Genomic DNA, 20,469 nt, shown 5'->3' with positions numbered 1-20,469 from the left:
TTTTAGAAAGGCAATTAGCAGCTATTATATCTTGACTAGCAAAAACATATTCACTTCCCTCTGGGCATAGAATTATTTTTTATCATTGTTAACCATAATTATTTTAGGTAGTTGTCATTATTGTACAAAATCTCCATGTTGTTGAAAAAGAATAGTGTTGGGGTGTCCTGTTCAACAGTTGGCAAAAATAACTTCTGTGCCATTTAATCTTTGCTGTCTGCCCTGTCTTTCTCATACCTTGCGTTTTCTCTCTTCTCTTTTCAGCATAAACCTATAACTTGTTCCTTTGCAGACTACACATGCTGATGCAACTCCCCACCTGAACTATTATAAATTATACATATATATACCAAACTGATACCAGTAGCAGAACTGAATGCAAGTTAAACAGGCTCTAGGGTAAGTATCCGCATCACCTACAGTATAAACACTTAGGCAAAACTCCTGGCAGGTGAGAGAAGTGAAAAGTGGTTCACCTTATTTCAGGATTAGACTTGGGAGTGTTTTTAGCAGGGATATCCCACGTAATTTCCTGCAATTTATCTTGATACCAGAAACCCTTTGACATGATTGCAGGCATTTTACAGATCCTGTTGTCCTTGTCCAATGTTGGTTGCCTGCTTCTTTGGAGATTTCTCTCCCTGGAGAAGACTCTCCAGCCCTTGGGTTCATGGGAAGCATCCTGTGAAGGAAAATATTCTGTGAAGCTCTGAATTTAACAAGAGCCCTCCATCTGAATCTAGGCTAAAGAATGAGAGTCGTTATCCACCCCACACTGGAATCGGACCCTTCTGCATTCTCACTGTAGAGCTAGTTTGTATAGTTCACATGGACCTGGAATGTGTCTGCATCCTCTTCTGTTCAGCGTCTTGTCTCAGAAGACTGCTGGGGGATTTACCAGCAAGGTGCAGCTGTGATCTGGTTTTTGCCTTCTGGTGTTGGCTAGAGAATTCAACGTGCAGCAGAAAGCTTTTTTTTGATGGTTGTAGGATGTTTAAGAAGTTCATTGCTGTGCTTAAATGTCTCCTCGCAGTAATTAGCCTTTTAAATTGTATATGCGAATCTCCTGTCACTCTTTTTTTTTCCCCCAGTAAATGCAACCTCCTGCAGTTGCTCGCTTCAATTCGGGGTACCAGCTTGAAGAGGGAAGTTGGCGTGAAGGCAGTTACTGGTCAGTGCGGATCCAGCCAGCTGGGAGCCGAGATTGTGTCAATACCGCTGCTCCTCCACTCGCCCTGTTGTGCAAGAACAGCTGTGTGCTGTAAAGTGTGAAAATAAAAAAAACTGCAGCCTTTGAAAACTGACATAGCTGTGACAGGGGGAAGCCAGCTCTTCCAGCTGAGCTCTAGAGTACTAGTGAAATGTGGCAAGATGTGAAGGACAACAAAACTGAAGACCAACACAGCATCAGTTTCTTCAGCTTTATTTACAAGCGTTCCTGCTTGGAAAGCATTTGCTATTGTTCTGAAATACATATAACGTAATAAAACAGTAAAAGAGAACCCTGGGACACTTGATCTTGAAAAATAATTCAGAATCCTTCATCTCTGAGGCGCATGTTCTGCAACTTAAGATTCCAGCTAAAACACTGTCTGTGCCTTTTCACTTCTGTGTTGACAAACCCACCCCTACGTGTCCCGTCTCACAATACACATTTAATATAGAGCTTTAAGCTGTCTTATACAATAATTCTGCTAACTAATACATCCGTGGGGACTTACAGATCGTCAGACTCACAGGAAACACTTCAGGCAGTACTGGCTCACTCAGCAGTAGCGTTATTGTTTTAAAAGAATAAATATTACGCCCTTAGGAAAAGGTTCCTAATGATTTAGTGAAGTTAAGTAAGTCCCATCCATTCAGTAATAAACACGAGGAATGTCATTAAAAGCCAGTTTTACCAGAGTATTCCACTTTCAAAGATACATTCAGATTTCCAAGAGCATCTGAAACCACCAGAACTAAACAAAAGCTTCCTTTCCCTTCCCTTCCATGATACAATAGGCAGCACACTTTTAACTCACATTCATGGTTTCTGTTAATATTGTTAATGCTCCAACACATCACATACAGTTATATGTAAGGCTGTACAAAATACTTTGACCATGCAAAAACTACTACTATACAATAAATGCAGACAGTATCTGCCATCTCACATATACAGTATCTACAGAGCACAGTCGGGCCCAAGCCTGTGGCGCAGTTACAGTGATCCTGAAGGAAGCGCAGAGTGCGAGACAGGAAGAGGAGACAAAGCAGGTGTCTTCAACGCCCAGCTTCACCATCTAGTACCCCACGATCTCACACACGGCTGCTGTCTGGTCACTGCCTGCCTGGAGGTGCCGGTCCTTTCCGGTCTCTGTCATGGCCCTCGGAGGCACCAAGCGACTGAGCCGATGATGTGTTGTGATGGGTTTTCCCCCCCCCATGTTTTATGCACAAATGTTTAAGAGAAATATTGCAATTTGGGAATTTAACTCCAGCTTCTCTACTTGTTGTCAAGGAAAAGTCAAAAATATAAATTGCGTGTGTCTCGCTTGTATTAAAACTATTAACGGGTGTGGAGCATGAGTTAAAATTTCCTTGCTACAAGAAGAAATTGGAGCCACAACAGAAAAACACTCCCTTTATCCTTTACAGAAAACTGTTGTTCTGGGGATTGTACCAGGATAGATCCATCTCTTTTTACTGGTTCTATAATTAAAAAAATAAATGTCCCCCCCATATGTACAGTATAACAAAACACATATCACTATTTACAAAGCATAAATATATAAATATGTTTGTTATACAAAAATAAATACTTTTCTTCTTTTTGACAGTTTTTACTCATCCAATGAGCTCTGTGCCCCCCTTTCACCCAAGTCTGTTTCACCGTGGCCAGCGTCAGCCACATCCTGTTCAAGGGCATGCTGGGACCACGGTCTGGACGCACTGCAGCAGCTCTGACACTGCAGGGGCTCTGGAGTCTCGGCCTCTTCCACCGGAGTTAGAACCGCGCTGCACGGCAAACCTGCACAGAGGGGGGGGGGGGCGTTACGAGGCACAGCCGCACAACACGTAAGAAATCTGAGAAATCCCACTCGCCAAGAAAGGGTCAGATGCACTGACACAGAGGCCATGCAACACTCACCCGCGCTCATGGGACGCTCTCCGCCTGTGCCCTTTGCCCCACAGTGGGAGTTGCCTCCAGTCACCTGACACAAGCCGGGGGGCTCCGCAGGAGTGCGGAGGCCCGGGCAGGCCGAGTTATCCCCAAGGCAGCACTGGTCATCTGGGTCCGCTTCGGGGACCCTGCGGAAATTCACGAGCCAGGAGTGAGAGCAGAAGAGCCGTACCCCACCAGCACGCCCGGCGAGTCACAAGCGCTGTATAAAACCCCCCGACTGCTATACCTCTTCAGCAGAGCTGCACGGCCCCTCTTGAATACAGAGGGTCAAAGATTAAAATCCCCCCCCCCCCCCAGGAATGATCTTGCCTCTACAAGCTTTCAGGCAGTTACAGACTTGTGCTCTGTCAGTGGGCCACTGGTATTCTGCCTCCCTACACATTTACAGCAGCCTGTCCGCGTCGCTGGTTTTAAAACCACAGAAAAAGAAACGTCAAATAAAGCGAATGCAACCTTGTGTTTTCATATGTTAGAGACTTCCAAGTGAAAAAATGTAACTGGAACACCAGATTAAACAGGCTTTTGACACCATCGATGATTTTCCTGGGGAGAAAATGGGGCGTTACTGCACGCGCAGCCCTGGCAGCCTGGCGAGGGGCAGACAGGGTGGGTTTTCGGTGAAAGGGGAGATGCTGACCTTTCAGAGTAGAGGCAGGCAGCCGGTCTGCCGTTGGGAGCCTGCGGGAGCAGGGCGCTGCACTCCATCGCGCACTCCACGCCACCCTGGAACAGAAGGGTTAACAAGAGTCAAGGCCACGGCACTGGACAGAGCTGTGTCCTCCCCCCCTCCCCTCTCTCCTCTCACAGACCTCCTGGAGTCTGTCTTCCTCCACACAGGGAATTCTGGGTAGGTTTGCTCAACTGGCTCGCTGCACGCACGCCCGGGGAGCCCGCCAAGCCTAGAACACAGCTCTCCTTTTGCAGGACTGCAGAAACTAAACTGAATACCCCCAATCCCAGAATGTCTACCTCTTACGCCGCCGCTCCTAATAAGAATGACATCCAGCCAATAGTAAACAAAACGTCCTCTGTGGATATTTTACACACGTCCCATCCTCACCAGTCTGGGACAGAACCACAGGAAGATGAGGAGACCAGCAGATGTTTGTTTTAAGGAATTCCGTGTAATAAGTCCCATTTTAAACAAAAAAAACAAGACTGCGAAATCTCCTTTTACACTGACATCTTCAGACTGCTGAGATTGTACTCTACAGCCCTATGGTCTGGATAAAGGAAACATCTTTTCATCTTCTGTCTCCGAAGAAGCAACCATTTCACCTCCCCTTTAACCACTCCTGAGGGGTGCTCATGTGTTATCCATAAAAAATGATCCCGTTTTACATGCATTTTACACTGCGCCGGCTGTACCAGAGATTTGTCTCACAGGATGCAGACACACAGGCTGTAGGAAGTTCTCCGCAAGTATCAACACATCGCAACGGAGGTGACCCGACGAGAGGCACAAGCATGCTCACCTGGTGCAGGTCGGAGAGGCAGTACCCAGGCACCTTGCCATTGGCAGTGTAGTCACCGAGGGGCAGAGGGAGGTGGGAGCTGGAAAACTGGGGTAGGAGGGCAGCGTCTGCAGTGCAGTGCCCCGGAGTCAGCACCACACCCTGCAGGGGCACCATGGTATACTGGCACGACGACACTGGGGCAGCCACAGCTGGGAAACACAGGTCTGTCGTTTGCTCTGCAGGCAGACCAATGAAGATCATTGCAATAATATGAAACAATTAAAAGAGGAGAATGTCATTTGTGGGTCTGGTCTGCATTGAAAGTTTTACAGTCGTCATCAAGCAGAGCATTATGCTTTCGTTGTGATCTTGATTAATGAATTTAGAGCTTTGTGTAGAAGCATTTGTGATGACTGGAGGTGTGATTCGCTGTAATTTCTTCTCTAGTGCTGAACGGATCTTCAGAAATAAAACCGGAGGGGTGAAGACACTCACTCTGCTTGGCCCAGGCCCTCCACAGGCAGAAGGGGATGAAGGCAACGATGATGAAGACGAGGGCCCCCAGCACCACGCCCACGATGAGGTAGGGCAGGTCGCTGGAGCGCGGCACGGTCGCCACAGCGCCCCCTGTCTCTGTGGAGTGAGAGGTGGCCTCCACCGGCGGGGGGCGGGAGTGCTTGCGCGCTGCGGGGCAGAGGAAACGAAGCGCGTGAGGCTGCGGGAAACGGATCCACTAGAGCTATCTCGGACCACTCTCCAGAGTCGCGCAACCCACACGAGCTCGGCACCCGTCCAGCAGGGCAAACCAGCGAACCGCGAACCGCGAAATCAAGGCAGAATCCTGAAGAGGCACGCTTATTAAAATTAGATAACGAGCCGAACCTTCGTTCCTTGGGGTAGAGGGGGCTGCAGCAAAGCAGACTCACCTTTGGTCTCCAGGATGACGACGTTGCCGAACTCGCTTTCCCCGCCCTCGTTGAAGCACTGCATCTTGATGTCGTACGCCGTTTCGGGCTGCAGGTCGGTGATGGAGTGCCAGTAACGATCGCCTGGGAGAGAGGGGGGCAGCAACACGGTCAGGGGACACACACACCCCGGGCCGAGGCCAGAAATCAAAGGATCAGGATCAGTGCCGATCCACTTCCTTACCCTCCACGACATCCTTCTTGTAGTCACTGTCGTTGTCGCTGTCTGTGGGTCGGTAAAAGATGTAAAACCCATAGATGGGAGTGTTGTTGTTCGTAGGCGTGTACTGAGAGAGACAAGGCACAAAAAGAAATCCCCATTTTATTGCGATTTTGCTTTTCATTTACCTCCGGCCTTATGTGGTGTGATGACGTCGCCCATCTGCGAGGTCACGACCGGCTCTCCTTACCGTCCACTTGAGCATGATGGTGGTCTCGTTGATGGCCTCGTTGTAGGTGATGTAAGGGCCGGCCACAGGGCGCTCGTAGGGGCGGTGCCCGCTGCCCGAGACGGTATAGGCCTTGGAGGGAGCGCTGGGTGGACTTTCGCCAAGCACGTTGACCGCACGCACCCGGAACTTGTAGGAGGTGCCTGCGCGAAGGAGGAGACCCACTGTCAGAAAGATGCCCCTTCGCTCGAACGCTTTCCGGATCCCTAGCCAGACGTGCCAGCGCGCGAGCCTAAAACCCCGCGGTCCCGCAGCTCCGAATTCGGACCCAATCCGAACCCCCAGACGGGCTACAACACAACACCGTCGGGAAAAGGAAAAGACTGGAACGGCCGGGCAAGTCCGGTCACTTCCCACGGGGCCCGACAGAGACGCTCAAACGCACGGCTAACTCCCGCGACACGTTCCCCTCGAGCGGCACCTGAAACCAAACTTTGAACTGGGGGTGGGGGGGGGGACAACACGCACACTGGCATTCCCCGCTCGCGGCCGTGCCCTTCCCGCCTTCCCGTACCTTTCTCCAGCCCCGTGATCTCCACCGAGAGGCGGGAGGGGGGGATGTTGGCGACGGCGACGACCCAGTCCCCTCCCTTCTTCAGCTTCTTATGCTCCACGCGGAAGGACTGGATGGGGAAGCCGCGGTTCCCCCGCGGGATCCAGGTGACGTAGGCCGAGGTCTCCGACGCCATGGAGATGGTGGGTCGGTCGGGTGCTTCCGGAGCTGAGGGGCGAGACAGACTGGCATTAATGACCTGGACTAGTGCTCCCTCACTAGCCTTGTGTGCTACAGCAGCAAAACACCAGATATACAGCTGAAGGAAATGAGGAGCTTACAAAAATGAGTGAGAACCCTTACTGTACTGTATTCCACGAGCAGGCAGGCTAATGTAAAAGTGCTGCTTAGGAAATATTTGCCTCCAAACCCACACAACTACCACTCACTTCAGCATGAACCCATTATTACAAGCATGAAGGACCAACAGAATACAGTCAAACACAAGGTACAGCTGCATGCCCAACACTTACGGCCTGGTTATCCTACGCCCGACACAAGAAAGATAAGAAAAGAGAAAGAGAGAGAGACAAATCATTAGGGTTAATATGACGAGAGAAAGATGTTTTCTTGATCTTGAAGAGGTTTAGTTACTGTGCATGCTACTACAACAGCATTTGGTATGAGCAACAGACTTCAGGAGGGCAGCGTTATGAAGACTAGGCTGGAAGGGCTGAGGAGGAAAGTCCCGAGGATTAGAGACAGCAGAGGGAGGCCGGAGACTCCGCAGGCAGACGTACGGGACAGGCGGGCCTCCATCAGGACTTTCCCCTTCGCGTAGTCCTTCTGAAACTCTTCCTGCACGCCAAGGCCCGGGACTTGCACCTTCTGAGCGTTGCTGCGACCTGGGAGGAGCCAGAAACGGACATGAACTAGTTGCCGGCATCAGGAAGGCCAGGGGGCAATGCGAGATTTTAAGAAAGGGCTCTGTGCGGGTGTCGGGGGGCACAGGGGCTCGGTTACCTTTCCCAGTTCGGAAGGTCATCATGGCAGCCTGGCCCAGCCCAGCGCAGTTCCGGGTGGCCATCTCCACCTCGTACAGGCTGGCCGGGTCCAGCCTGGTCAGGGCGAGCTTGTGCAGCGTCCCGGGGACGGTGAGCATGGTCCAGTCATCGGAGGAGTCTCCTGCCTGGGGAGCGGAAGGGGTACGGCCAAAATTTGTGTCAGCCAAATTTCCTTTCATGATTAACGTATACAAATGATTTCACCCCAGGTCAGCACCATGTAAATATAAGATGAATTACACGCTCAATCACTGTCCTGTTCTCATGCAGGCATCAGCTGACAACCACCAAGTGCCCTACAACAGCATCTATGCCAGCAGCCATATCACAACTGGCAGCCCACTGAAGCTCAGCCGGTGTGAGCCTGGCCAGTACCTGGATCAGAGACCTCCTGCGAAAAATCTAAGGTTGTTGCTGGAAGAGGTGTTAGATGAGCCAGTAGGGGGGATCACCCTGCAGTCTGTGTAAGTCCTAATGCCCCAGTACAGTGACACTATACTGTAAAAAGGCACCATCCTTCGGATGAGATATAAAACCGAGGGCCTGACTCTCTGTGGGGATTAAAAATCCCAGAGTGTTTCTCGAAAAGAGTAGGGGTGTTACCCTGGTGTCCTGGCCAAATTTCCCATTGGCCTTTACCAATCATGGTCTCCTAATAACCCCCATCTCTGATCTGGCTTCATCACTCTGCTCTCCTCCCCAGTGAGAGCTGGTGTGTGGGGAGAGTACTGGTGCACTCTGGCTGCCGTCACATCATCCAGGTGGGGTTGCACACTGGTGGTGGTGGAGGGGATCCCCATTACTGTAAAGTGCTTTGAGTGCAGTGTCCAGAAAAGCGCTATAGAAGTGTGAGGAATTATTATTATCTAGACCCGTTTCTCTGGTTTACCTTTCTGTACTTGACGACGTATTCCAGGACGGGAGCGCCTCCATCATGCCTCGGTTTCCATAACAACTCGTACGAGTCGGCCTTCCCGGTGCGGGGCAGGCTGAGGATGACCGGGGCCTCGGCTGGAGAGACCTGCCCGGGGAGCCCTGAGCAGTCTGGGGGGCCGGCTGGCACCGCGGCCCCAGGCTTCTGCGAGGTGCGGTCTATGAGGATCTTGTCTGGGCTCGAAGGCCGCAGGACATCAGGAGGAGGGAGGAAGTCCACAGGGAGCTGTTTCCCTGCTTTGGACGCCGTCCCTGTGAAATTGAAAACAGGCACGCGTGAAAAAAGAAAAAAAAAACCCTCTTCAAGAACAAAAACGAACTCGGCCGAAAGGCAAATTTTGATTTGGAAGTGGGGACAATGATACTCTACGTTGATACTTGAAGACTGACTCCTGTAATTACTGCACCATTCTGGAAATAAACAATTTTACAAAAATTGGCTGTCTCAAGCTTCAAGATGAATCTTGGGAAATTAAGTTTTGGAAAACGAATCCAGCTGAGCGTTTCAGCAGCCGAGTTCACTGCTGTCTAAGCCGTCTCATCTGGCTTCTATTTTCCTGTCAGAAATTCCAGAGCTGCCAGCTCCCACACAGTACTGCCTCAGCCGGAGCCTCGCGGTCCGCCTGGAGCTCGCACAGGAATTGTGCACTTTAAACACGCCCCAGGTTGCACAGCCTCAGAGCCACCACCTCACCTTAAAAGACGGTCGCAGAAAAATTAAAAACTTATCGGCGTTACCAGCCACCGGCTCGAATTAACTGGACATCTTCCAAAAAACAAGAACTCAGAAATACAACCCCGGTGGTCCAGGCAGATTCACTGAGGCTGCCGAACAGTGTGGCGGAAACAGGGATTTTTTTTCCCCTCTAACGCAGTTCCACACTTGACTCAATCACGAGAGAGGCAGGGGAATCGCAAAGACAGGTGGGACTCTAGAACGAGCTACCCAGCCATGGCGATGATAATGCCCCACCCATCTTTCAAGACACGGCCGGAACCTCTCTCGTGGTCTTCTAAAGAGAGGCGGGAGCTACGCTGCCTTCACACCACGTGCACTTTCTGACCGGGCGGGATCTGAGGCGAAGAAGGTTTACTTCTTCCGTGGTGGAAGACCAGCTTCTCAGGGCATTTGGCTAAATGAAGGGCTGTCAGAAAGCCGATCTGGACCAGTTATGACCTCATAGCATAATTAGGCTAACAATTATACAATTGATAAAACAGGATGTTAGTGAGGGGGTACTGACCGTTCGGCACGGTGATGAGGCGGGCCGCAGCCTGCGAGCTGCCCACCCCGTTCTCCGCCATGCACTGGTAGATGCCCTCGTCCTGCGGCCCCACGCTGAGAACGCGCAGCACGCGGGCGGACAGGCGGTGGCGCGGAGTCGGGGCGAGGGGCCGGGCGTTGTGCAGCCACACCACGGAGGGCGGCGGGTTCCCGCGGGCGCTGCAGCTGAAGCGCACGGTCTCCCCCCAGGGCACCAGCTGCTGCGGCGGCTGCTGCAGCTCCACGCTGACCTCCGGTGGCTCTGCAGGGTAGCGCAGGGCGCCGCATGAGGACAGTGCATCACCCCGCACAGAGACGAGCCCCTCGGGCACGGCTCGACCGCGCCGGCAAGGAGATGAGCCCCTCCCCAACACCCCAGAAAACACCCCCCTGACCCCCCAAAAAACTCCGGAAAACCCACAGACACACCGGAAAACACACCCCGAACCCCAGATCACGGCACTGCGTGTCCTCGCAGTTCCATTCTGTTCGGGATTCGGGAAAACGCCTCACCAACCACCGATCGCAAAGAACAAAGCAACAGAACGCATTTCAGTCGACTGACGGGGCTCTATCTACCCATCGTCCGCAGTGGCTCGGCCTCCCAAACACAAACCATCCCGCTGTCCAACTCGGGCAGCTTAGCAGCAGCAGCAGCCCTTCACAGGCACAGCCGCGGTTTTCACAGCCTCTCAAGTCCCGGTATACGGGCTGGATAGGAGCAACCCACCAAGGCCCAGCGCCACTTCCAGGCGCGAGGCTCTGTGCCGGATCCCGGAAGATTCCGGAAGAGCGGCGGTCTAGCCCGCCGAGGACGGCGAGGCCCTTTTCAGAGGCGTGATAAGCGCTCGGAGTGAAACCAAGGGCTGGTGTGATGGTGCGAGGTTGCAACGATGGGAAAGTCGAACATAAAGAACTCTGGAGTTTCCACATTAAGAGTCTGTAGCTTTTATAACCCCGAACGCCAACGGTGTTTCCTTACACAGTGCACACTAAACAGAAACAGCTCAACGCTGACTCTACAATAACATGCCAGTCATTTCTCTTATTTACAGAACAAACTAACGTGATGCGCCCAATGAAGTTGATGGTTGGCTGAATCTGAATCGGTTTCAATGCAGAAAAATGCTGGTTAGACCAGGAGCAATCTGTTAGGATATTAATAACAGCTGCCCAGAACCTGAGACAAGCGAAAACTTTATTAAAAACAAAAGCTATTGGTATTCGGTTTTTATTTCCAGACACAAAGCCTCATATTAATTTTGTTTTTAATTTGTTTTTTTCCCCCAGTGTTTCACTCAATGAAACCCAGAGGCTACATTCTTTCTCGTTGACACAAGATCTGAAGAACACCCAGGACAGTCTGTCAGCAGGCGGTGGAAGTCGCCAAGCAAGGCTTGCTATGGGGGAGAAAATTCCCCCCTTTGCAAGATCTTTAGGAAGCACTTCTTTACACAGCGGGTGGTGGGAGCGTGGAACAAGCAACCCCGCCATGCCGTTGAAGCCGATACCCTGACTGCCTCCAAGCGCCAGCTGGAGAGGAGATCCCTGACCAATAAGCTGCTAAACACCGGACGACCTTCCCGCTGTTCTCGTTTCTCTCGGCGGCGCAGAGCAGCGGTACGTACCCAGCACCTGCACGCTGTACACGATGGAGGCGGTGCCCAGCGGGCCCATGCCGTTGTCCGCCTGGCAGACATACGTCCCCGAGTCGGCCTCGCTGGTGGCGTCGATCAGCAGGTTGCTCAGCAGGAAGCGCGTCTTGTTGTGGGGCCGCAGGTCGGCCCCGTCCTTGGCCCAGGTGACCTGCGGGGGAGGAATGCCGCTGGCCACGCACTCCAGCACCAGGCGCTGCCCCTTGGTCACGATGATGGACCGCGAGCCGGGAGGGTAGATGATCCGCGCCGCCTCCGCGCTCGCGCCTTCAGAGAAGAGAGAGGGGGAGAGTTACTGCCGAGCACAGAGAGGGAGAGCAGGGCTCTGTGGAGCAGGCCTGCGATGTGACGTCCATATATCAAGCAACTTCATTCTTACACACAGTGTTCTCAAGGAGCTTAACACAAATCATACAGTAATTAACAGTACTGTATCCAGAACATATGTGGATTAGAAGCATGGACCATATTGTTGTCATTGTTCTTTTCCTCCATGTTGGCTTCACTGTACCACATCAAACATGTGACCCCAATGACAGAGCTGCCTCTAAATCTATGTCAAGCGCCCTGGAAGTACAGAATAGCATGCAGCGCGTGACAGCAGCTGCTTTGCTGCCTTCACACCGGGCCTAGTGGAGCCAGGAGCTCCTGGGCGCGGGCAGGGAGAGCCTTCCCCAAGCCTCTGCTTACGTCTGATCCGCAGCCGGTCTGTGGAGGAAGAGGTTTTCACTTCCTGTGTCACGGGGTTGTAGGCCGCGCACTTGTACGTGCCCTCGTCCTCCTGGGTGGCGTTGACGATCTGCAGGTTCCCAGACGGCATGATCAGGTAATTTCCTGGAGAAGACAGGGGGCACTCTCGTCACTTCCTCGTGCACTGGGGCGTCGACATCAGAGCAATAGCTAAGCTGGTAAACTGGTAGGAGTTAAATTTGGTCTTGGCAAGCTTTTTTTTTTTTTTAAAAGGCACTGAGGATTAGAGCTCTTTTTTCTTAAGAATTGCAAAAATCCAAACTCAATGAGAAGACAATGAATTTATAATTGCATAACGGTGATGACTGCTTTTTTTGCCCCCTCAAAGCACAGCGCCATCGAGCTGCAATAAACTGAAGCGGCCCTTCTGTAACGAAGGAGTGAACCTCCAGACGATAAACAAGTTTCTGAGTTTCGGAATTCTCTGAATAACTCCCTTATCTGCCGCGAGAGTCTTCCAGATTACCCAGATAGCTGGCGTGGCGGAGCAGCCTGACCACACAGCGAGCGGTGCAGTGTGGACTCGCTGCCGGGAACGGCTGCAGACCACCAGGCAGTCCTTAGGAGGGGCCTCGAGGGCTCACACGGCCAAGGAGATTAATTTCATCAGCAGCTCTCACCCAGGAGAGTATGCCAAAACACGCGGCCCATCTCCTCCGCCTCCCAGCCGTTTAAAGCTTTGGGAGCCGGCGAGCGAGAGGCGGGGGAGGAGGGCGCGAGCGGCCGGAGTCCGCCGGCAGCAGATCGGGGCCTCACCTTTCGAGGTCTCCAGCCACTCCTGCTTGACGCTGTAGCGGACCTGGGCCTTGGGCTGGCTCTCGGGGAGGTGGCACTCGATGACCGCCGTGTTCCCCTCGTCCACCTCGATCTCCTGCTGGTCGTCGGGCTCGAAGTCCCGCAGCTCTGCGCAGAGACACGGGGAGTGACGCTCGGACCTGGTCTGGGCGCTGCCCAGCGAGAGCGCCTCGCCAGGTCTGAGCGCCCCGATCGCCCCCATCGAACAGGCGTACGCCTACAGCAGCAGTCCAGGGAATGAATTAAGCCAATGCCTTCTAACGTGTTACATGCTGGGAAAGCCATGACTGGCTCTCTGGCGCATAAGGCTCGTCTTAACACCTGTTAAAAGGACTTTTGTGCCGTCCCTTAAAACGAAAGGACATCCACATTTTTTACCATCTGAAGTTAACCAAACAAACGAGATCTTTGTCCCCAGAGAAACCAGCGAGGCAGTGTCGCCCTCTTGACCTTAAGGGAGGGGGGGTTGGGGAGACAGTGTAGCTCTCCCCTGTTTTTGGGGAAAGGAACACCAGTCAGTAGGGAGGCTCCGACATGTGGGCACAGAGTGAGGACCAGCACCGTCAGACATCAGCCATCACGCCAGGGTAACCAACAGGGCCTGGGTGGGGAGAGGCTAAACCAGCCTCTGAACCCCAGAGGGGTGGAACTGTGTGGGGGGGGGAGAGGCACACTCAAAGGGGCAATTACAGGAGACAAGAAAGGCCTGCATGATTTGGAAAAAAAAATGCAGTCTGTGCCAGCTCCCTTTTGCAGACTACTGCCTTCCCAGAGATCCTGGAATTATTTTTATGTTCAGTACATGCGAATCGCCGTCTTGTATCACTTCAATGTTCCCTGATGAACATACCAGAGCACACTGGGGACTCGTTTGTAATTAATCAGTTTCTTGGACGCTTGAGGATCCATCAACAAGAATCAAGGTAATTTTGAACAGAACTTGATTAGTCACAGAAACAGATTAGGCACACTGCATGATTGCCTGTTAATAAACTACACACCAACACTGTGTCCTGAATGAGAAAACACATCTGCAGACCAGTTCAAAAGTTTGCATGTCTTAGGCCTAGAAGCTTCAAGACGTTTCTGAAACTCAAGTGCTGTTGGGATTCCTTTCGATCAAGCAGGGTTTCTCCCCCTGTGACTGACGGGCACTTTTTTAATGCTCACTCTCCTGTCAGCGCATGTAAAACCACTGCCCTGAAAGGCTGACTCTTTCTCCAGACGAACGGCTGCCTTTTCTGCTCTCTGTCAAACAGGCAGCGCACTCCTCCGGTCGGCAGTGACAGGTACTCTGTCCTGCCTGCATTCCTGCCTCCTCCCACTGACAGACAAGACGTGGGGGCTGGAGGGCTCTGCGGGTCGGCTCGTCCCAAGCCAGGAGAAGTGAGAAACTCAGGATGCTGGCTTACCTCTTTCGACAGGGTCGGGTTTCACAGGGGAGACGAGACAGCGCCTGCATACTGCTTGCTCTTGCAGAAACCATTTCGCCCTTGTTTTCACAGTCTCCCCCGCCAGATCCCTGCAGCTACACCTTTCACCCTCTCCCGCTCCCAAAACGCACCCCCCACCCTCTGCAGGCACTGGGACAGTCACAGCCATATTATAACACTGATGGCCTCTTGAAGTGTGATTGAAGACGCAGTCCCGGGTTTAAAGGAATGTCCGACACTGGCAGGAAATCAGGAACCGAGCCTGTTTAGTTTAGTCTTCAGCAGAGAAGATTATAAGGGCCCCTGATCCAAGGACTCAAAATCCTCAAAAAGGGTTGACAAAGTCAGCCCAGCGGAAAGGCTGGGAACGAAGAGAGAAACCCGAAGCCCAGGACACTAGTGAGAGTGGAAAGGACGAGGAAGTGCATTTTAAACCGAGCACAGGGGGTTTTTCACGAGGCGCTTCAGGGAACAAGCTACCCGCTCGTGCTGTTGAAGCCGAAATCCTGGGCTTCTTTCCAGAAACGTTCAGATGAGACCCTCAGAATAATTACTAATGACCAAAACGTGCTATACTGGCTTTAATGGTCTCCCCTCGTTTGTGACCTTTCTTAGGTGCCTATGAAAAATTCCAGTAAGAAAGCGGTTCTTGTTATGTACACTCAAATATGAGAGAAAAACAGAAAAAGTGAATTATGGAGCTCGAACGGAGACGGATGTTAGAGATGTCTGCTGCCAGATTCCGCTTCTTGCAGTACAGTGTTTGGTAAACAGACAACACATTATTATACTTTGCTGTTGCCTAAGATCTAAGATCACACACAAACACCAAGAAGGATACTTAAAATACATTTGTGTTAAAATTACTTGGCAAATTATTTCGTATTTCCAACCGCTTGTTTTACATTATGTTTGTTGGTGTTAAAACATGATGAGCAAAGCTAACTTTTTCCCTCCTTTAACACTGTGAAATTAAAATTCAGTAACTCCTGAAAAAAGCTCCAGTAACTGCAGAAAATCAGACCTGAGACAGGCTGCTCACGTAAACACAGACAAATTAAATCAAGAACCATAGATTAAATCACAGCAGCGCATAACCTCAGTGGGTTTTGACGTTATTCAAAGTGCCTGGAGATACAAAGATGTCCTTGAGTATTCTGAAGTCGTATTTCAATTTGAACGTCTTTTTTTCCCCCCCAGAAAACATTGGATTTTATTCTTTTAAATCCCAGTCCAAGTTGAGCGGTGAACAAAGAGAGGTATCTAACTTTGAAAGAATTTCTCTGAACCGACTCCCAAAGGAAGGCTGATGTTGGTGGGTTATTTAAAACGCTCTGCTCAAATCCTTTTGAAGGCAGCTCCCCCAAGACCCCCCCCCCCACGACCCCCCACTCCCACCGGCTCCCCCCACATCGACACACACCAGCATCTCTCACTCGCCTGTCCCTCTGCAAGTCATAAAAGTGATTAATGATCGCTAAACCTTAAGACTTTTTAAGAAACCTTTGCCAGCCAGACGTTAAAAAAAGAAGCTGAACTATTTCATAAATATCATTAATCCTCAATGACAACCAGAGCAGGAATTGCATTTCCATGACTTCAGGATTTAATGCAGGCGCTGGGCCTCTCCCCAGGAGGGAGGGAAAATCATATTTCAGACTTGGGCGATGGCTGCACGATAAATTTTAACTAGTCTCTCAAAAACCATTTGGATACGATTATTAAAAGCATGCAGCTAAAATGCTCAGCTATAACATACACACCAGCGTCTTCGACTGGTCGGGAACAGTGGACAGCCGCACCGTGCTTGAGCAATGCAATGCCCGCGCATTAACGATATTTCCGTAATAATTAATCCAAGCACAAAAGCCGTCTGAGCGTTCACGTAACTGTCCACAACCACAACCGGCAAGAGTTTTTAAGACGGTTCTTAATCTTGCCAGACGATCTGAAGTTCAGGCAGTGTCACTGTCGGCCAGTCCGAAATGCCTGTGGAGCCCGCAGGTTCTGCTCTACAGACGGGGAGAGCCCCCTGCTCAGAAACGGCTGGCAGCGCGGGTCTGAGCCGACGTGCCGGGAACGCGTGTTTGGATAAAGTGTGAAGTCAGCAGTAAGGCGTCTCACCAGGCCCGTGAGCGCCACTGACTTCACGTCTGCCGGGCAGAGAGGGAGATGAGCTGCCTGTCTAAACCAGCCTTGAAGAAAGGCATTCCCCCCCCCCCCTCCCAGCTGGCAGGTTTCAGGCCTGACTAGACAATTCAGAGAGTTCATTAGCTTGATCTCCCGCCATGCCCCGCGGCTCGCCTCTCTCATCTGTCTGGTGTCAAGGGAGAGTGGCCCGGCCACTTTGCTTGGTCTCCTGCTTCCATGCCAAGCTGCTGACAGGAGGCTCAGAGTCACGCCACGCTCGCTTTGCTACCCGAAACAGAATAGCTCGGTCGGGCATTCTTAATCTCCAAACTCCCATTCCACAGTTTTCATGCCCTCTTTTACCGCTTGTCGTCTTCTCCACTGACCTTTACAGTAACAGCAAGGGGGGGGAGGTGGCGGCGTGCCAGTGGCTAAACTGCAATATACTGTTTCTCAGCGATTTATTTTTTCTTGGGGGGCAGAACAAACTGAGAAACCCGTTCCAAACGCCCAACGCCATTCTTTTCACCCTGTTGCCTTAGCACTCCCCACTCCGCCACGCTCGGCCATCGAAGAAAAACAATTCCTTTCTGCAGAAGAAATGATAACCATTTGTATAAATACCCGCGGCTCCCCGTGCCCTCCCTGCCGCGCGGTCTGAACGACCCTCTTTCTTCAATTCTTTCGGCCCTTCTGAGAGGCTGGAAGGCCCTGGGAGTAACTCAATCCATGCAGGAGGCCCCGGCTCTGGTCCTCAGAGGTGGGAATCCAAATGACGGATCCCAGAGCTGCCCCCTGCCTCACTTTCCAGACCTGGCGCCCTGGGGAGGGGGCCCAGACTACCCCCACAGCGCTCAGCTCTTCTTTTCTCATCACTAATCCAGTGACGAGCCCCTGCCTCACAGATAAATGTCCTTTTTCCAGGTGGGTGGTGCAATAACCTCGATTCCCAGTTTTTGTTGTGCAGGCTCTGATTATTTATATGTCCTTATAGACATGGGCCAGCATACTTCATTTGGCTTTTTCATGCACACGGCCGTCCTTTGCCAAGTCTGGAGAGAAAAAGCCGGCACGCAGAAGAAGTGTGGAGCCATGTTAGTCTAAGCAAAATGGGAACGATCTGTAATGGTTTTGCTCCAGTCACGTTATCAAGCTCAAACTGCTGACCTTGCCTCTCGGCTCACCGGCAGGGGCACTAGAGACACTGGAGTAGCCACGGCAATGCAAACATGCTTGCACTGAGTTACTGATCTTGTTTAATCAGGAAACAAAACCTTGAGCAACAGGGCCATGAACAGCCCATAAAATGAAGTCATTTTTTCCCCAATTCATTTCCTGCCAAACACTATTTCCAGATAGCTGGAAGACGCATCTCTGCATTTCTTAAAAAGCTACCCTATAAATGCTGAGACATTTAAATTGAACCAACAGAGCTGCCCTCGAATATCTGAAAGAAGCGAATTTCTGTTAAGAATCATAGCAGTGCAAAGCCTATCCCAGAAGCCCTGGGTTCAGGCAACTCTACTTCCTGAATGGGGTGCCAGTCCATTGCAGGGCTCACACATGGGAACTCAGGACCCAGGAGCTCAAGGCACCAACAAAACTATACATGCATTAATCTAAAGGTAAGATCGCTTTATTAGCCATATACAATTTCTCGTATTAGGGATTTATTCCTAATTTATTCCATATTAGGAGCCAAGCGTGGACGTACTTGCTGCAGTGACGTTGGCGGGGACGCTGGCGCGGGCTCCCGCGGCGGTCGTAGCGATGCACTGGTAGCGCCCGACGGTGAGGTTGTTGAGGGACGGGATGATGAGGGAGTCGGGCTGCACCAGTACCCCCAGACTGGCGTTGCCCTCGCCCAGCTCCTGCCCATTCAGGTGCCAGCTGACATTGGCTGTTAGGGGCTCCACGCTGCACAACAGGGTGACCCTGCCCCCCATCTTTTGCACCACTGAGGAGGGCTGCACTGTGAACCTGGGTATGTCATCTGGAAAACAAACAGAGACAGTGTCAACCATGTCACTCCGCAGCTACAGCTCTCCGCCCGCAGCCACACCGCGCCGACAGCTCTCTCACACCAGGACTACAGCTCTCTCACACCAGGACTACAGCTCTCCGCCCGCAGTCACACCGCGCCTACAGCTCTCTCACACCAGGACTACAGCTCTCTCACACCAGGACTACAGCTCTCTCACACCAGGACTACAGCTCTCCGCCCGCAGTCACACCGCGCCTACAGCTCTCTCACACCAGGACTACAGCTCTCTCACACCAGGACTACAGCTCTCCGCCCGCAGTCACACCGTGCCTACAGCTCTCTCACACCAGGACTACAGCTCTCCGCCCGCAGCCACACCGCGCCGACAGCTCTCTCATACCAGGACTACAGCTCTCTCACACCAGGACTACAGCTCTCCGCCCGCAGCCACACCGCGCCTACAGCTCTCTCACACCAGGACTACAGCTCTCCGCCCGCAGTCACACCGCGCCTACAGCTCTCTCACACCAGGACTACAGCTCTCCGCCCGCAGCCACACCAGGACTACAGCTCTCTCACACCAGGAATACAGCTCTCTCACACCAGGACTACAGCTCTCCGCCCGCAGCCACACCGCGCCTACAGCTCTCTCACACCAGGACTACAGCTCTCTCACACCAGGACTACAGCTCTCCGCCCACAGTCACACTGCGCCTACAGCTCTCTCACACCATGACTACAGCTCTCTCACACCAGGACTACAGCTCTCCGCCCGCAGTCACACCGCGCCTACAGCTCTCTCACACCAGGACTACAGCTCTCTCACACCAGGACTACAGCTCTCCGCCCACAGTCACACTGCGCCTACAGCTCTCTCACACCATGACTACAGCTCTCTCACACCAGGACTACAGCTCTCCGCCCGCAGTCACACCGCGCCTACAGCTCTCTCACACCAGGACTACAGCTCTCTCACACCATGACTACAGCTCTCCGCCCACAGTCACACCGCGCCTACAGCTCTCTCACACCAAGACTACAGCTCTCTCACACCAGGACTACAGCTCTCCGCCCGCAGCCACACCGCGCCTACAGCTCTCTCACACCAGGACTACAGCTCTCTCACACCAGGACTACAGCTCTCCGCCCGCAGCCACACCGCGCCTACAGCTCTCTCACACCAGGACTACAGCTCTCTCACACCAGGACTACAGCTCTCCGCCCGCAGTCACACCGCGCCTACAGCTCTCTCACACCAGGACTACAGCTCTCTCACACCAGGACTACAGCTCTCCGCCCGCAGCCACACCGCGCCTACAGCTCTCTCACACCAGGACTACAGCTCTCTCACACCAGGACTACAGCTCTCCGCCCGCAGCCACACCGCGCCTACAGCTCTCCGCCCGCAGCCACACCGCGCCTACAGCTCTCTCACACCATGACTACAGCTCTCCGCCCGCAGCCACACCGTGCCTACAGCTCTCTCACACCAGGACTACAGCTCTCCGCCCGCCGTCACACCGCGCCTACAGCTCTCTCACACCAGGACTACAGCTCTCCGCCCGCAGTCACACCGCGCCTACAGCTCTCTCACACCAGGACTACAGCTCTCTCACACCAGGACTACAGCTCTCCGCCCGCAGCCACACCGCGCCTACAGCTCTCTCACACCAGGACTACAGCTCTCTCACACCAGGACTACAGCTCTCCGCCCACAGTCACATTGCGCCTACAGCTCTCTCACACCAGGACTACAGCTCTCTCACACCAGGACTACAGCTCTCCGCCCACAGTCACATTGCGCCTACAGCTCTCTCACACCAGGACTACAGCTCTCTCACACCAGGACTACAGCTCTCCGCCCACAGCTACACCGCGCCTACAGCTCTCTCACACCAGGACTACAGCTCTCCGCCCACAGTCACACC

General features: G+C 52.5%; 1 protein-coding gene across 1 annotated transcript in view; it reads right to left on the bottom strand.

The window, feature by feature from the left end:
- Positions 1-1,409: 1,409 nt before the first annotated feature.
- The window catches only part of boc (BOC cell adhesion associated, oncogene regulated), a 44,270-nt gene continuing 25,210 nt past the window's right edge, over positions 1,410-20,469 (bottom strand). The window contains exons 3-19 of the mRNA XM_088921249.1: positions 18,272-18,550; positions 12,956-13,102; positions 12,140-12,283; positions 11,423-11,716; positions 9,775-10,056; positions 8,487-8,782; positions 7,557-7,722; positions 7,334-7,438; positions 6,555-6,761; positions 6,002-6,183; positions 5,776-5,878; positions 5,553-5,675; positions 5,122-5,310; positions 4,645-4,862; positions 3,807-3,892; positions 3,134-3,294; positions 1,410-3,013 (exon numbers count right to left, since the gene is read on the bottom strand). Of these exons, the coding sequence (XP_088777375.1) occupies positions 2,826-3,013; positions 3,134-3,294; positions 3,807-3,892; positions 4,645-4,862; positions 5,122-5,310; positions 5,553-5,675; positions 5,776-5,878; positions 6,002-6,183; positions 6,555-6,761; positions 7,334-7,438; positions 7,557-7,722; positions 8,487-8,782; positions 9,775-10,056; positions 11,423-11,716; positions 12,140-12,283; positions 12,956-13,102; positions 18,272-18,550 (3,170 nt within the window). The 3' untranslated portion in view covers positions 1,410-2,825. The remainder of the gene's footprint in view (positions 3,014-3,133; positions 3,295-3,806; positions 3,893-4,644; positions 4,863-5,121; positions 5,311-5,552; positions 5,676-5,775; positions 5,879-6,001; positions 6,184-6,554; positions 6,762-7,333; positions 7,439-7,556; positions 7,723-8,486; positions 8,783-9,774; positions 10,057-11,422; positions 11,717-12,139; positions 12,284-12,955; positions 13,103-18,271; positions 18,551-20,469) is intronic.

This window comes from Atractosteus spatula, chromosome 7 (genome assembly GCF_055471065.1).
Source record: "Atractosteus spatula isolate fAtrSpa1 chromosome 7, fAtrSpa1.hap1, whole genome shotgun sequence".
Classification (NCBI taxonomy): Eukaryota; Metazoa; Chordata; class Actinopteri; order Semionotiformes; family Lepisosteidae; genus Atractosteus; species Atractosteus spatula.
The sequence above is the reverse complement of the archived record's forward strand: the minus strand, read 5'-3'. Positions and strand labels throughout refer to the sequence as shown.